The sequence below is a fragment of the Saccoglossus kowalevskii genome, chromosome 5 (assembly GCF_978046115.1).
Source record: "Saccoglossus kowalevskii chromosome 5, keSacKowa6.1, whole genome shotgun sequence".
Taxonomy (NCBI): Eukaryota; Metazoa; Hemichordata; class Enteropneusta; family Harrimaniidae; genus Saccoglossus; species Saccoglossus kowalevskii.
In genome coordinates, this window is record NC_140645.1 from 32542475 (window position 1) to 32559671 (window position 17197).

General features: G+C 36.5%; 1 protein-coding gene across 1 annotated transcript; it reads left to right on the forward strand.

The window, feature by feature from the left end:
* Nucleotides 1-9978: 9978 nt before the first annotated feature.
* On the forward strand, nt 9979-13975 carry LOC102809065 (carbohydrate sulfotransferase 3-like). The gene is made up of 2 exons (XM_006822450.3): nt 9979-10063; nt 12631-13975. The coding sequence occupies exon 2, from the start codon at nt 12633-12635 to the stop codon at nt 13752-13754; it is 1122 nt and encodes a 373-aa protein (XP_006822513.3). The 5' UTR covers nt 9979-10063; nt 12631-12632; the 3' UTR covers nt 13755-13975.
* The last annotated feature ends 3222 nt before the right edge of the window (nt 13976-17197 follow it).

The following is a 17197-nucleotide window of genomic DNA, read 5'->3' on the forward strand; positions in this document are numbered from 1 at the left end:
ACATCGGTTAAAGTCTTTAAGTCTTTCTTTCCACTTATATTAGTCAAATATTACAGTGACATTATAAATTATTAAATATGCAACACTATAATAATAATAGATCAATAAATACATGTTGCAACAATGTTTTGATAAAAAACTCCAGCTGGCAGACTAAATCAAAACAGAAAGGCAATTAATTGTATGTAGACGGTATTCAGGTTCAGTCGTTGCCACTACACTACGGTTATTTTGCCTTGGGCGACCAGCTTGCAGCCAAAAATAATATTTGGATAACGAGAAAGAAAACAGTTGTACATATTGCATGGTAAGATCATATTAACATACATACAACTAATTTTTTTATAATATTGTAATTGGGGTGGAACTAATATGTCGCTAATTTGTTGTCATGACTGCACCCGTGTTCTGGGCTAGAATGAAGATAACCTTCGCAGAGAACTGGGACAGATGATAACTCGTAAATGGAAACATCACGACCAATACTCTCTGTAATGTTACCATTGTGAGAATAATGACAGTCATTGACATAGCTACACTCGTAAGGCACCAGCTGCAGTAAAGAAGGTGCTCTCACTCCACTGCCTAAATAATATGCCGTCACAATAACCAGTGGTAGTACATATATATATATAATCAGATGCGATCCACGTGTTTGCATAATCATATTCAAGCATAATCTATTAATACTAATTATATATTTAAATCAAGTTGTACTAATTATATGCCACGTGAAAAACAGTTGATTATATATACTGACAAGAAGAAAATACTTATAATTTGCACTGACAAAAACAGAAGATTCTTATAATATGCACTGACAAAAAAAAGAGTTACTTACAATATAAACTAACTAAAACAAGATATACGTATAATATACACTGAAAAAAACAATATATACTTATAATATGCACTGACAAAAACAATAGTGATACTTATAATATACACTGACAAAAACAAGAGTTACATACAATATGCAGACAAAAACAAGAGTGATACTTATAATATACACTGACAAAAACAAGAGTTATATACAATATGCAATGACTAAAACAAGATATACTTATAATATGCACTGACAAAAACAAGAGATACTTATAATATACACTGACAAAAACAAGAGATACTTATAATATGCACTGACAAAAACAAGATATACTCATAATATGCACTGACTAAACCAAGAGGTACTTATATTATGCACTGACAAAAACGAGATATACTTAAAATATGCACTGACAAAAACAAGAGAAACTGATAATATGCAATGACTTAAACAAGAGATACTTATAATATGCACTGACTTAAACAAGAGATATTTATAATATGCACTGACAAAAACAAGAAATACTTATAACATGCACTGACTAACACAATAGATACTTACAATATGCAGTGACTAAAACAAGATATACTTATAACATGCACTGACAAAAACAAGAGATACTTATAACATGCACTGACAAAAACAAGAGATACTTATAATATGCACTGACAAAAACAAGAGATACTTATAATATGCACTGACAAAAACAAGTGATACTTATAATATGCACTGACAAAAACAAGAGATACTTATAATATGCACTGACTAACACAATAGATACTTACAATATGCAGTGACTAAAACAAGATATACTTATAACATGCACTGACAAAAACAAGAGATACTTATAACATGCACTGACAAAAACAAGAGATACTTATAATATGCACTGACAAAAACAAGAGATACTTATAATATGCACTGACAAAAACAAGAGATACTTATAATATGCACTGACAAAAACAAGAGATACTTATAATATGCACTGACAAAAACGAGATATACTTATAACATGCACTGACAAAAACAAGAGATACTTATAACATGCACTGACAAAAACAAGAGATACTTATAATATGCACTGACTTAAACAAGAGATACTTATAACATGCACTGACAAAAACAAGAGATACTTATAACACGCACTGACAAAAACAAGAGATACTTATAACATGCACTGACAAAAACAAGAGATACTTATAATATGCACTAACTAAAACAAGATATACTTATAATATGCACTGACTAACACAATAGATACTTATAACATGCACTGACAAAAACAAGAGATACTTATAATATGCACTAACTAAAACAAGATATACTTATAGTATGCACTGACTAACACAATAGATACTTACAATATGCAGTGACTAAAACAAGATATACTTATAATATGCACTGACAAAAACAAGAGATACTTATAATATGCACTGACAAAAACAAGATATACTTATAATATGCACTGACAAAAACAAGAGATACTTATAACATGCACTGACAAAAACAAGAGATACTTATAATATGCACTAACTAAAACAAGATATACTTATAGTATGCACTGACTAACACAATAGATACTTACAATATGCAGTGACTAAAACAAGATATACTTATAATATGCACTGACAAAAACAAGAGATACTTATAATATGCACTGACAAAAACAAGAGATACTTATAATATGCACTGACAAAAACAAGAGATACTTATAATATGCACTGACTAACACAATAGATACTTACAATATGCAGTGACTAAAACAAGATATACTTATAATATGCACTGACAAAAACAAGAGATACTTATAATATGCACTGAATAAAACATCAGATACTAATAATATGCACTGACAAAAACAAGAGAAACTGATAATATGCAATGACTTAAACAAGAGATATTTATAATATGCACTGACTAAAACAAGATATACTTATAATATGCATTGACAAAAACAAGAGATACTTATAATATGCACTGACAAAAACAAGAGATACTTATAATATGCACTGACTAACACAATAGTGATACTTATAATATACACTGACAAAAACAAGAGTTACATACAATATGCAGACAAAAACAAGAGTGATACATATAATATACACTGACAAAAACAAGAGTTATATACAATATGCAATGACTAAAACAAGATATACTTATAATATGCACTGACAAAAACAAGAGATACTTATAATATACACTGACAAAAACAAGATATACTCATAATATGCACTGACTAAACCAAGAGGTACTTATATTATGCACTGACAAAAACGAGATATACTTAAAATATGCACTGACAAAAACAAGAGAAACTGATAATATGCAATGACAAAAACAAGATATACTCATAATATGCACTGACTAAACCAAGAGGTACTTATATTATGCACTGACAAAAACGAGATATACTTAAAATATACACTGACAAAAACAAGAGTTACATACAATATGCAGACAAAAACAAGAGTGATACATATAATATACACTGACAAAAACAAGAGTTATATACAATATGCAATGACTAAACCAATAGGTACTTATATTATGCACTGACAAAAACGAGATATACTTAAAATATGCACTGACAAAAACAAGAGAAACTGATAATATGCAATGACTTAAACAAGAGATACTTATAATATGCACTGACTTAAACAAGAGATATTTATAATATGCACTGACAAAAACAAGAGATACTTATAACATGCACTGACAAAAACAAGAGATACTTATCACACGCACTGACAACAACAAGTGATACTTATAATATGCACTGACAAAAACAAGAGATACTTATAATATGCACTGACTAACACAATAGATACTTACAATATGCAGTGACTAAAACAAGATATACTTATAATATGCACTGACAAAAACAAGAGATACTTATAACATGCACTGACAAAAACAAGAGATACTTATAACACGCACTGACAAAAACAAGATATACTTATAATATGCACTGACAAAAACAAGAGATACTTATAATATGCACTGACAAAAACAAGAGATACTTATAATATGCACTGACTAACACAATAGATACTTACAATATGCAGTGACTAAAACAAGATATACTTATAATATGCACTGACAAAAACAAGAGATACTTATAACATGCACTGACAAAAACAAGAGATACTTATAACACGCACTGACAAAAACAAGAGGTACTTATAATATGCACTGACAAAAACAAGAGATACTTATAATATGCACTGACAAAAACAAGATATACTTAAAATAAGCACTGACATAAACAAGAGATACTTATATTATGCACTGAATAAAACAGCAGATACTAATAATATGCACTGACAAAAACAAGATATACTTATAATATGCACTGACAAAAACAAGATATACTTATATTATGCTCTGAATAAAACATCAGATACTAATAATATGCACTGACAAAAACAAGAGAAACTGATAATATGCAATGATTTAAACAAGAGATATTTATAATATGCACTGACTAAAACAAGATATACTTATAATATGCATTGACAAAAACAAGAGATACTTATAATATGCACTGACAAAAACAAGAGATACTTATATTATGCACTGACAAAAACAAGAGATACTTATAATATGCACTGACAAAAACAAGAGATACTTATAATATGCACTGACAAAAACAAGAGATACTTATAATATGCACTGACTAAAACAAGAGATACTTACAATATGCAGTGACTAAAACAAGATATACTTATAATATGCACTGACAAAAACAAGAGATACTTATAACATGCACTGACAAAAACAAGAGATACTTATAACACGCACTGACAAAAACAAGAGATACTTATAATATGCACTGACAAAAACAAGAGATACTTATAATATGCACTGACTAAAACAAGAGATACTTACAATATGCAGTGACTAAAACAAGATATACTTATAATATGCACTGACAAAAACAAGAGATACTTATAACATGCACTGACAAAAACAAGAGATACTTATAACACGCACTGACAAAAACAAGAGATACTTATAATATGCACTGACAAAAACAAGAGATACTTATAATATGCACTGACAAAAACAAGAGATACTTATAATATGCATTGACAAAAACAAGAGATACTTATATTATGCACTGACAAAAACAAGAGATACTTATAATATGCACTGACAAAAACAAGAGATACTTATAATATGCACTGACAAAAACAAGAGATACTTATAATATACACTGACAAAAACAAGAGATACTTATAATATGCACTGACAAAAACGAGATATACTTATAATATGCACTAACAAAAACAAGAGATACTTATAATATGCACTGACAAAAACAAGAGATACTTATAATATGCACTGACAAAAACAAGAGATACTTATAATATGCACTGACTAAAACAAGCGTTACTCATAATATGCACTGACACGGCTGAGCGGGATATCCTGCAGTGTCATCTGGCTCTTGTGGCAGGGCCTGCCTCTGTACAGAGGAATGCGGTTTTGCCTGTTTTCATCGCCTCAGTTACGCAGGCTGGACCTCCCCCACCCTCTTATTTTTTGAGGATGGAAGGAGCAGTCTCTGTGCTTCAGGATCCCACTGACCAGTTGGTACAGGTGAGGCCCGCAAGCCAGTTTGGCTTCTGCCAAGGGCAAGCGGTAAGGACCCCAAGCTGAGAAAACGTAGTCGACACCCACTGGCCAGAAGTAGCCAGGAGGCAAGCGTCCCGGCTCTTCCGGGGGAGGGAAGAGTGGTGACGCGCCCCCAGGAAGAAAGGACCAGGTGGCGTTCCCCTGTCTTCCTCAGGGGTCGCCTACCCAGCTCGCAGGGAAGCAGGTTTGATGCTTCTGCTTGTGACAATGGGGATGGGCATACGTTCGGCGGGAGGTAGAGTCTAAACCTATCGACTTCCACAGGCCTCGTGGGGTCTCACCTCTGTGGAGGAGAGATCACCCCGATGTGGAACCGTCGAACCCACACATCTCTGTCACATTGATTGCGCCGATGTATTCCGGTTCTGAGGCAGCGCGTAACCGATCCCTGGAATCTCCAGGTGGCGATACACGGTTATCCCACTGCAATCTCCACCCCCTGGCACCAGCCCCCATTCAGGGCACAAACAGGGGACTCCCGCAAAGCGAGAGTAAACTGACAGGAGGTAGATAGTTTGCTTACAAAGTGCGATATACACAGGATAGGGGACCCGGCGTTAAGTCCGGGCTTCTACTCGCAAGTATTGGTGGTTCTAAAGACAACAACTGAGACTACAGGTGGCTGTGCTTAAGCAGACTAAATCAGTATGAGCTTCCTGGAAACGCCGAGCACCATATTATTCTCCATGCTCTGTTTCTACTGGTTAGCCTCGCTAGATTTGAGCGATACTTACCCGCACATACCGTTACACCAAGTGAGTCAGCGACTGCCTCGATTCGCCCAATTCGGCCAAGTAGTCGAGCGCGGGGTGCTCTCCTTCAGGTTTTGCATGGCTCCATACATATTCACCAGAGTGTGGAAACAGGTGGTGCTACTGCAGCGCCGATACACATAACATCGGTACACATCAACGTGTACCTAGATGGCTGGTTGCTACACAACCCAACAAGGGGTAGTTAGTCAAACAGTAAGGCTAACACCAGATTTTCTAGACCAGTTGTGCTTCCTGGTAAATCGTGGAAGGCCCACCCTCAGCCAACACAACAGTTGGTGTTTCTGGCCAGGGAGTTTGACACAGAGGTGGGCTTGGTACGGTCACTGCAGGCCTGTTGCCTAAACGACCCAGCGAAATGCCTAGTCAGCGTTCTCTCTGTGTCCCTCCGAGAACTAATGCAGATCATCAGAATGATGTCAGCAGTTCGCAGGGAAGTACCCCCAGACCGCATTATGCAGCCGCCCATTACAGCGCGTTTTTGTTGCAACACTCTCTTACGGGAACTGGAGAGGCGAGTAGCACTCTCGGACCAGGACCAAGCGAGGGATGCCTTGCCCTGGTGGTCGGCAATTGCCAACCTCAGGCAGGGGGTCCCCTTGGACCCACTCGCTACGGCTATGACTCTGGAAACGGATGCTTCCCTCACATGTTGGGGAGCGCACATATTGGACGAACAAGCCCAATGGAAAATATGGCCCCTGCATTAGATTCAGGACTGCCATATCAACTGGCTCGAACTGAAAGAAGTGCGCTTAGCACTACTCCACTTTCTACCCCTAGTTTGTGACCACAGAGTCTTGCTTCGCACGGACAACACAGCTATAGCTACAAGGAGGGGGGGGGGGGCAAGGATCCCCATTGTTGTCAGTCCTAGCAGAGCAAATTCTCCTTTGGTACCCGGAATACAATGTGGAGTTAGCCGCACTCCACCTTCCAGGAGCGAAAAACAGTCAAGTGGACACCCTCTCGTGGCAGCTCCGTCTCCAGAACGCGGAGTAGTGGATACCCCAATGGGTAACCTCCAGACTGTTTCGGCGGTGGGACGGTCCAAGGTTAGACCTATTCACCACACCCCAGAACGCCAAGCTCCCGACGTACATGACACTCCTGCCAACTCCAGGAGCCTGGGCCAGGAACACTTTGTCGTCCCCCATGGACCCACATTGACGTGTAAGCCTTTACTTCCTTCCCGCTATTCACCGGGTACTGGAGAAACTTCGACAGGAGCGCATCTGCACTTTGACGCGGGTGGCGCCCAATGGGCCAAGCAAGGTCTGGTTTCCACTACTGTTGGAAATGTTAGTCGAAACACCAGGGGTGCTTCTGGATCTGCTGTCCCAACCAGATGCAGCACTGATTTTGAACCCAGCGGTGTACCACTTACACGCATCAAGGCTCTCAGTTGATTCACTTTTCTGAGTGGGCTGCCAACGTCCTGGTCAGGGCGAACAGAGATCCCACCAACACAGCCTACGTCTCGAAATGACGTGCGTACACTGAGGTGTAGTGGAAGGGAGATCCTTGCCATCCCTTTGTTGGCCAGACAGCTGACTTTTCATCCATCGTTTGAACGAAATGGACTTGTTCTTTCAGCGATTGTTAGCTATAGGTCAACCATTGGGATTCTCTGGGGACGAGGCTAGCCTGTTGTCCTACCATTGTTTACTGTTTAATCAGAGGCCTAGACCCTGAATGAGGGAACCAACCAATTCGAACTTATCGGTTGTGTTGGCCGCTCTAAGCAGCCCTTTGAACCTCTACGATCAGCACCACTTGACGTGGAAAACAGTCTTCCTACTCACCCTTGCCTCAGGTAGGCGTCGGGCTGAACTAGGGGCGTCCTTCTCAGACGGGTGTGTCGCCTTTATGGACAATGAAGTCGTGATAAAGACACGAATCGGATTTCTCGCCAGGAAGCAAATCCCAGGACGCGATTCACAACCTATCATCATTCCTGTAATGACTGACAAGGAGGCAGCACCTGAATTTCTCGCGAGGATAGTGAGATGCAACTGCTCCACATACTGTCGCAGTCTCAGATGTACCTGCAGAAAGCACAACCTTGAATGTTCTGCAGTTTGTGGTAAATGTCGTGGATCTGGATGCACAAATGTAGTTCAGATATCTGATGAAGATAGCGATGACGATTAGCAATTACATTAATCAAACAATAAACTTTTGGACAGAATTATTTAGAACAGAACTATTAAATACAGTTTGTTAATTCAAAAAATATAGTTTATAAAGTTGAAAATTTACGTTTAAATGGTCTATTATGAATATAGTATAGCAGATTTGTAGATCCGTCCAAGGTGTTTCATTCCTCTAGTTTTTTTAGATGTGACGGCCATGTTGGATTTATTCAGATGAAGCATCCGTCTACCAAAGAAACCATTTATTTACATATTTATTTACATATTTTGTTTAAAATTGTATTCTCGCATCTTAAATTTATTACTTATGCCACATAGAAGAGAAGCCGGAAGAGAAGTTACATTAAATAAATATATTATCGCGGCCATATTGGATTTATGCTAATTTTCATCTACCAAATCAACACATTTCGCACTCTCATTCTCCGCCTCAAAACAGTACCATAGCATCATGAATTTTTAAAATACCTCATCTAGAATTAAAGATATGTCCAAATAGTTATATTTCCATGTTGTAAAAATGTGCAAAACGGCCATTTTGAATATATGCAAATTAGGTATATATCGGAAGCCTAGATTTTCCTAGACTTTTAGTATGTCAATCTAGATACCTTTCCGAAAAGCACTGTGATGAAATTATTTTTGTTGTAATTTGTGACGGTTTGGCCCCCTTTTTTGCTAGAATGATTGGACTATCCCTCTGGTTTCATCTAAAGATTTCAAATGAAATGTTGTTTTGAAACATGTCGTGACTACCAGTATTATTATATAAACAATTGTATGTATATTATAGCAAACCCATTCACACGGGATGGGTATTTAGTCTCTCCATTTTGTATGAAGAGAACTCACCGCATTATATTTGTATTTTCAACCATATTATCTGTTATTTGCAAATGCAGAATTATTGTTTTTAAAAATCACAGTGTTAAATAGAACATGTGACGTGGCCGTCACAGAGTTAGTTGTGAGCAGATTCGCTGTATTGAGAGTAGAGACACATCATACATATGTCAGCAAGTAATATAAACAAAGTTCAGCCATTCTGTACTAGTTTTGGACGTCTGCTTACCAGTTAGCTAAATCAATAATATTAACAGCCAATGTCGAAATAGTAGCCAAGGTGTTAATACTGGTTTAAATAATGGCATATCAAATTCAGCATACGTCGCTAACGCATACTTTTCAGCTAATTCAGTGTAGTAATTTATACACAGCAGCCCTCAAATGCTAATATTAGGTAAATAATCCATCGAATCGAATGAACTGTCCCCTCTTTAGACTAACTCCCTCTCTTGAAAGAAGCATATACATGATTCCAGCGGAATATTTGCTTTTGTACTTATCAGGAGATAACACTAAAAACAAATTACAGTTTAGTAACTTAAAGTAAATATGTTATAATCCAAATCCTCCTTAAAAATATTGTAAACAGAAATGTTCATGGTTATACTTGTAGAATACATACAACATGACACATCCGCATACGTCATACTGTGTCATTCTGTCAATCATAACTGTGACCACCCAGTAGAGAATGCTAAAAGACTGGTGAGACGAACCTAAGCGTCATAAACAAGATGAAAAAGCACGCGATGTGACATCAGATAGCCACATCAGCAGAATCAACTGAAGCTTCAACAACTCTGTGTGACTGTGTGGGTAAGGTACGATTCAAAGCGTGTATTTTTTGTCAGTAATATTGCTACGTTTCTCGGTTTGTTATTGTTTTTGCAGTAAATCATCCTATCAAAGCGTACAACTGAAACTCTTACATTTGAAATTTTCACCGACAGCTAATATCGTTTTCACTTGTTTTGACTTGTGATTATAACTACTGCAATGTTGTCTTAGAAAAACAGTCAGTCAGGTTGATACTTTCGTTTGTGGCAGGGGTCTTGGGTTTTCATATTTGTTCATTTTGTGACGATACCTACCATTCCCTAATTTAGTGCAATTGCTGTTATATTCTAAATATAGTTAGTCCGATTGCTTTGATATTTAATCCTCTAATATTAGTAATTATATTAAAGCATTGTCAATACAAGCGAATTTTATGACGTCATTGCCACAGATTATTCGCGATAATGTATTGCATCATTGCATTATTGGGCCCCGTACCATGCATAGGAATAAATTTTGAGTTCGGAAAACAAATAAAGAGGCGGCCATTTAATAATAATAAGGGAAACTATGGGGTGAAAACGAATAAAATCAAAACTGAAAATTAATAACTAAATAACTAAAATAATTATTTGTTATTAGTTTACATGAAAAATGTCATTCCCGCCATAACGACAAACAAAAACCGTCGTCTGGCCAATTCCAACCTCGCGAGAAACACCCGGTACCGACGCCCAACACGTAAATAAATGTAGCTCACCAAAGGCAAACAATGACGCGTTTTATCGATGTCGACGAATCCCAGTTAAATGTGCTCGAAAATGCAAGAAATGAAAAAAGATATTTCACAGCAGACTAAATGGGGAGTACGTGTTTTCTTCCTAGAATGGCTTGAATACAAGGGGCATGCGCCACCAATATTTTGAAGAACTTCGTGTCATCTTGCTGTGGGAATTTTACGCTTCAGCTCGCAAGCAAGATGGGGTGCAGTACAGCAAGCCGTCGCTGTCTTCTTTACGAGCTTCAATCCATCGACACATCACTGGTCCCCCCGATCATCGCAAAATTAACATCATGTGGGATAGGAATTTTCAAGTATTTCTTATAACTTATATATTACTGATTACTTTAAAAGCACTAGGACATATGAAAGAAAACCGTTACTGGATATTTAATTGAACTTTCGACCTAAACAATACAACTGAATTATATGTGATACTATTTTGGAGCATTACGATATGAATTATTTTCAGCTCCCCGCCATAATGACGATTTAACTACATTTCATAAGCTTTCTCACTACTACTTAAAATGTGCAGGCTAATATGATCATATATTGTATTGCTCAGTTGTTTTTAATCTCTCCTCAATTATTGAATAAAAATATGTGTCCAGATTTGTCTGCAAAATGATCCACCGTTCAACAACAATGATTTAGGTAAATAAATACATCAGTTACACTTGTAGTGATCTTTTTTGTCGTTTGACAAGGGTGGCAATATCTCCACATACAAACTCTACAATTTCTGAATATTTAATTTCTTTAACTGAACTGTTCGCGACATTTTACGTTTTTAACGTCAGCATATGACATAGCATTTTAAAATCAGTTGGCCATCACTCTGCCAAAATTAAACTTTTTTAATCTCTTTCTCTTTTTTAAAACAGGGAAAACAATCTTTATATATGTGGCTTAGTCAAACCAATCAGAACAATAGGCTAAATAGAAGTGACAAATTTCCAAAAGAGCCCAAAGTAAAATTTTGCTGAATTGAATAATTGATTTGGGACGCCGGATATGCAAGTTATTGCCAGTAGGTTATGAAATGCTTCATGTGATTTGTTCTTGTGATTCATAGATTGCCCATACGTTTTGTGTATCTGTCGTTATCACCGTTGCTGATTAACTGAACATAAAACGATTATCCCTGGAAGGAAGCTAATGAAATTAGGTATACATGGTATAAAAATTGATATTTATTAAAAAAATATGTAATGAATACAATTTTTTGTGGCAAAGAAAATATAATTATCATAACATAACTTTGTTCATGAAAAGTGACACAATTTCAAACATACTGTTTCGGTTATTGGAATAAAACACTTGCCTGGGTATCTTGAATATATATAATAACACAAACTGCGTCAATTGTAAGAGATATCATACTTTATTTAATAAAATGTAATAAAAATTCACTCATGTTCGCCAATATAACAAATCCGATCTGTTAAGATTTCCCGACCATTGTTATTATTCTATTTCATATATCTACAATGCCTTAAATGAGGATAGAAAAGACGATGAGGTAGGTCTCAGTGGAGTATAAATTAAGTTATATTGGCATGCCATTCCATATTCCACATTTAGTCACGTGAGAATAATATGATATCAATGCAGCGGAATAAACTACAAAATGGCAACTCTACTTTCTGTATGTTTTTCCTGCAAGTAGAATCACAATAGTTGGGATCCCTTGTACCAAAATATAAGTAAGAATTGCACAATGTCGGTCATCTCAATCTTATAAATTCTTTCCATCAACCGAGGTTTCAAAACCACCATGACCTAATATTTACTGATTTTAGTGATATATTTTTTATATAATTTCAGACATGGAACGACGTTTGATGCTGTGGTTTATTGTATGTATAGTGCTCTCCATACTAACAACATTGTTTATGCGATGCCTTGATTGGAGCTATTTATCATCTAAAGATATTCCAATGACCGTATCCGAGAATATTGAAATACCTGCCTCCCAGAATATTAGGATAACTGCAATTAAGAAGGTCAAACCAATTCACGTGTTAATTAACGCTAGAATGCGTACAGGATCATCTTTGACCGGTCGTTATTTTTCTAATCATCCTGGATTTATGTACCTATACGAACCGGAACTCGCTTTACGAAAGTCGTTTCATTATAATGTATACAACGACAGTGCAGCAAATATCGAGAAACTTCAAAAACCGTTCTACAAAATTATTGAGGGATTTTTTGACTGTGATTATACAAGATGTCCTGAACTATTGCCTGTTATCAACAAGACAAAGTGGATGAAATCAAGTAATGGTCTCGCCCACCTTGAAGGCCCTCAGTTTAATGCCAAACGAATATCTGAAATATGCATGACAAAGGCTCATCGTGTGGTGAAGACTGTGCGGATAAATGATATTTCCAAAGGTCTGGAAACGTTAAAGAAGTATGATGCGAAAGTCATCCAAATTGTAAGAGATCCTCGGGCAATGATCAACTCGAGAATAAAGTTTGAACACTTGGACACATGTGAAAAACAGGGGAAAAGCGCGCAAAAAATCAGTGACGCTAGTAAAAACTATTGTATATGGTTAAAAACTAACATAGACGCAGTTCGCAACGGGTCAGAGTGGTTGAAGAAACACTATATGATCGTGCGGTACGAGGACCTGACTTCAAGACCACGTCAACTAGTTCTGCAAATGTACGCCTTTATAGGCGTGTCAGCTACAGATGAGATTGACAAGATTCTGTCAAGCCAGAAATCAAAACCAGTCAATGCAGTTGCATGGAGATATAGTCTACCCTTCAATCAAACACGCATTGTTCAAAATAACTGCCATGACGACATATTCGAAACTCTAGGGTATGTGACAGTCCATAATAAAAACCAGCAACACAATAATTCACTCACTCTGATTACGTCATCGTCACCACATATTAGTAAATTGATCACCCTGGAGTCGGATTCTGAATAATATTATTATTGTAAATGAATTAATGTTGTGCCCTAGAATACTTGGCATGAAAACAACATGGCTGAAAACGATGTTGGTGTCATGCTTGTGTTGTTTCTTTACATAGTACGTTACTGTTGAGCTGGGAAAAAACAGTCGTGAGTCTGAGACAATACACTGGTGTTATAATTTAGGTATCTCGAACCATGCTCGAATAAACAAGATACACAGCAGCTAAAATACGCTAAATGTGTTACAGCCTATTCGCTTAAGTTATTGTCATGCAAAATTACCATATTGTAATTATTCAACTGTTGTGATATTTGTAACAGTTGTCAAAAAACTAGTAGGAACACGTCGCCTACCGTAACCGATTCTACAATTTTATCTTCGGTGTTTTAACAAGTTTCTTCAATTTCCATTGCATCTGTTCAGTCGTCCTTTCAAGTTTTTGTTGCATCATTTCGTACGCCATTTTTCTGTTTCCCGTTGAACTATCAATCTTTCGTTGTAATTCTTTACTCTGCAAAATAGATATTAGGGCGCGTACCTCTTTGTCAAACCAGAAATTACGTGAAATTACAAACGATGTTGTCTCCGCCATAGCTGAAATGAGATGTTCCTTGATGAAAAAGAGTGAGGGCGTGATTTCGGCTCCGATAGTTGGGCGCGATGCATATACATGGTCGGAGCCATGTCGGGTCCAACACTATCGGAGTTCAACCCCGAGGTTTTATTGGAGCCGAACTTGTGCTCAGATAAAATGCTGTCATGTAAACCTAGCAATACACGAATTGTAAATAGACAGTTATATAAACCATTTCAAACATGTATGTATACATACAATACATACATGTATATATACAATGATAATATTTTATATCAAAGCACCAAAAACTAAATTACATCTCCAATAGTAGAATATAAATATTGAACACAAAAGAACAAATATTTAGACATCGGAAAACTCAATGCAAATGAATAACATTATTCACCGTAGCTATACTAAAGGTAAGACAAATTGTTACCTCGTTTTGTTGAATTGAATCTAGTCAACGTTTACTTGAATTTATAATGTGTTCAATGAATGTCCCCAGTGCCCAAACAAAAACAAGTCTACAAAATACCTATTATCTATTATAAGCCGGACCCGTTTGAGTATGCATGTGTAGGTATAACTTACGTGAAACTATATATCTATCACGAGTTCAATACCACCTACATTACATGTTTCAAAAATGAAAAACAAATCTTAAAATAAGGGTCAAATATATTTGCATGACACCTAGACTGGCTTGACAGCTAGAGCAAAACGTTCTTTGTTATTCTGTGGCTATTACGTGACCTGCTGTAGATGCTCACTTGAGGAGCCGGTGAAAACAGCTAAAGTCGAAGAAACAGCACAAACTCAACTTTGAAATAATCCTTAGCAACTAAATGTATATATGTAGAGATAATATTGTTACCCTGTTCGAAGGAGTCTGATCAACTATCCCAAATTAAAGTTTTCTGAAAGTTTTCTGCCTTTGTTTTCACCGTGACGGTATGCATGCGGTGAAAAAACACACGGATGTCTGCTCCAAGTATATAGAAGGACTGTGGATCAGTACAATACTAGAGATGAAATGTATGTTTTTGGTTGTTATAAGTTTGTAGTATCACCGCAGCTAAACAAATAAAACGCACTACCACACACAGAGTCAGACACCTATAGAATCGTTCAGGATGGTAGACTGGGATAAGACGGCTCATGTAAACGCCACAAATGTTACATTCATTTATGCATGAACGTGATTTAAACAAGTATGAATTTATGTTCAATAACGATATATTTGGAATGCGAGTGTATCATTTAAAAGCAGCCAAAATAGAAAATAAAATAATAAACATCGGCAATAATTAACGTTCAACCTTATTCGTTCATCTAGCTTTTTTCCGTGTTTTGGTGAACAACTACGTCAGATTTATGGTTACTACAACTAACGTCCAAACTACGGTTTACAACTCACTTCACCGGCCGGGTGGTGAATTGATCATTGATTGGCTGGGAAATAATACGTCGTTGAAAGTGTCTCATTCATATGCGTCATTGGAAATTTGATTAGAATTTGAATTCGTAGGTGAGATATAAAATTCTATAAGCGTGCCCAGATAATCACGCAGAGCTTAGACCGCGTCGGTGTCGTCGTGATTACATGGCCAGTATTACGCCAATGAAAGCATCTCATTTCATCATGCTGAACTTGGATCACTCTATTATAATTCTTGTATGAGCATGTAGACCTAACGTCTAACGTGTGTCTTTGTTGCATCAATGTGGAATGACATGGAATGATGTATTTATGGAAATATTGAATAAATGTTGCGTGTATAATAAACGATGGTACATTGGATAGTTATCCTAGCAGTAGGCGTCACCATAGGTTGGGGTTGGACATGTTTGTAATTTACAGTACACCCGTTAGGCATATTATATCTACAATTTTTGTTTTCAGAATAATCACCTCTGACCTATTCAAGCACGATACTGTTCGGATGTTCTCAGCCCCACAGTATTTTTCATTACCCAGCTTAAAATGAGAAAATTGCAGGAGCAATTTCGCACACCTTCTTTCACGAGAAAAAGAAAAAAGTGTGAATGTATAAAACGTCGATTTTTTTTACAAAAATACACACCATAATACACACTGCAGATGTTACAGCACCACCTTATGTACGACACAGAACCATGTATATACATGACACAACTAATAAGCATATATTACCTTTGAACCTTCGTGGAGGTATCGTAGAGACTCCACATAACTACGTGACATTTCCGTCTTTTCAAGCACGAAGAGCGTGACATTGTGATTTTCAAAGGTAGGATAAGACATTTGTCAATGATTGCTAAACCAATTACAGGTTAATGATAAATGTTAACATTGTGTCTCATCTCATATCAAGACCTAACCGTGTCCGTCAGTTAAATTGAGTATATCGTATTCAGGTTTTATATTTGAAAACAAAAGATATATTAAAACGAATTTTATTGGTTGTTTGAAAGCAAGGCAAGCATTGATGACAACTCGTGGTTGGACACATAAAATACAGTGTAAATTTCGCAACTTCTTCGTGATACGTGACAACTCCATGCGGTAACATTTTTTTCTTACACTCAACGTTGTTATTTGCAAACTGTTACATCGTAAATACTAACGTCTAAGCCACTTCAACATTAACATGACTAGTGACATGCGATCACAAACATTGATTGCCATTATAAATAGTAGGCAGTAACGTTTAGAACTGTGTTTTACACAGCAGTGCTGATATGAGCACTCACTTTCGATTAAAGAAAGATATTGAAATATGAGGAATGACATGTTATAATGGTGGTGCTACTAATAGTATGCATGATATGTAATAAGTATGTGAGTTGTAGTTTATATCACAATGCAAATTTTATTACCGAAAAGCAACAA

Excerpts from the sequence above, each read along its gene's own strand:
- LOC102809065 (XM_006822450.3), top strand. The coding sequence starts at position 12,633 with ATGGAACGACGTTTGATGCTGTGGTTTATTGTATGTATAGTGCTCTCC.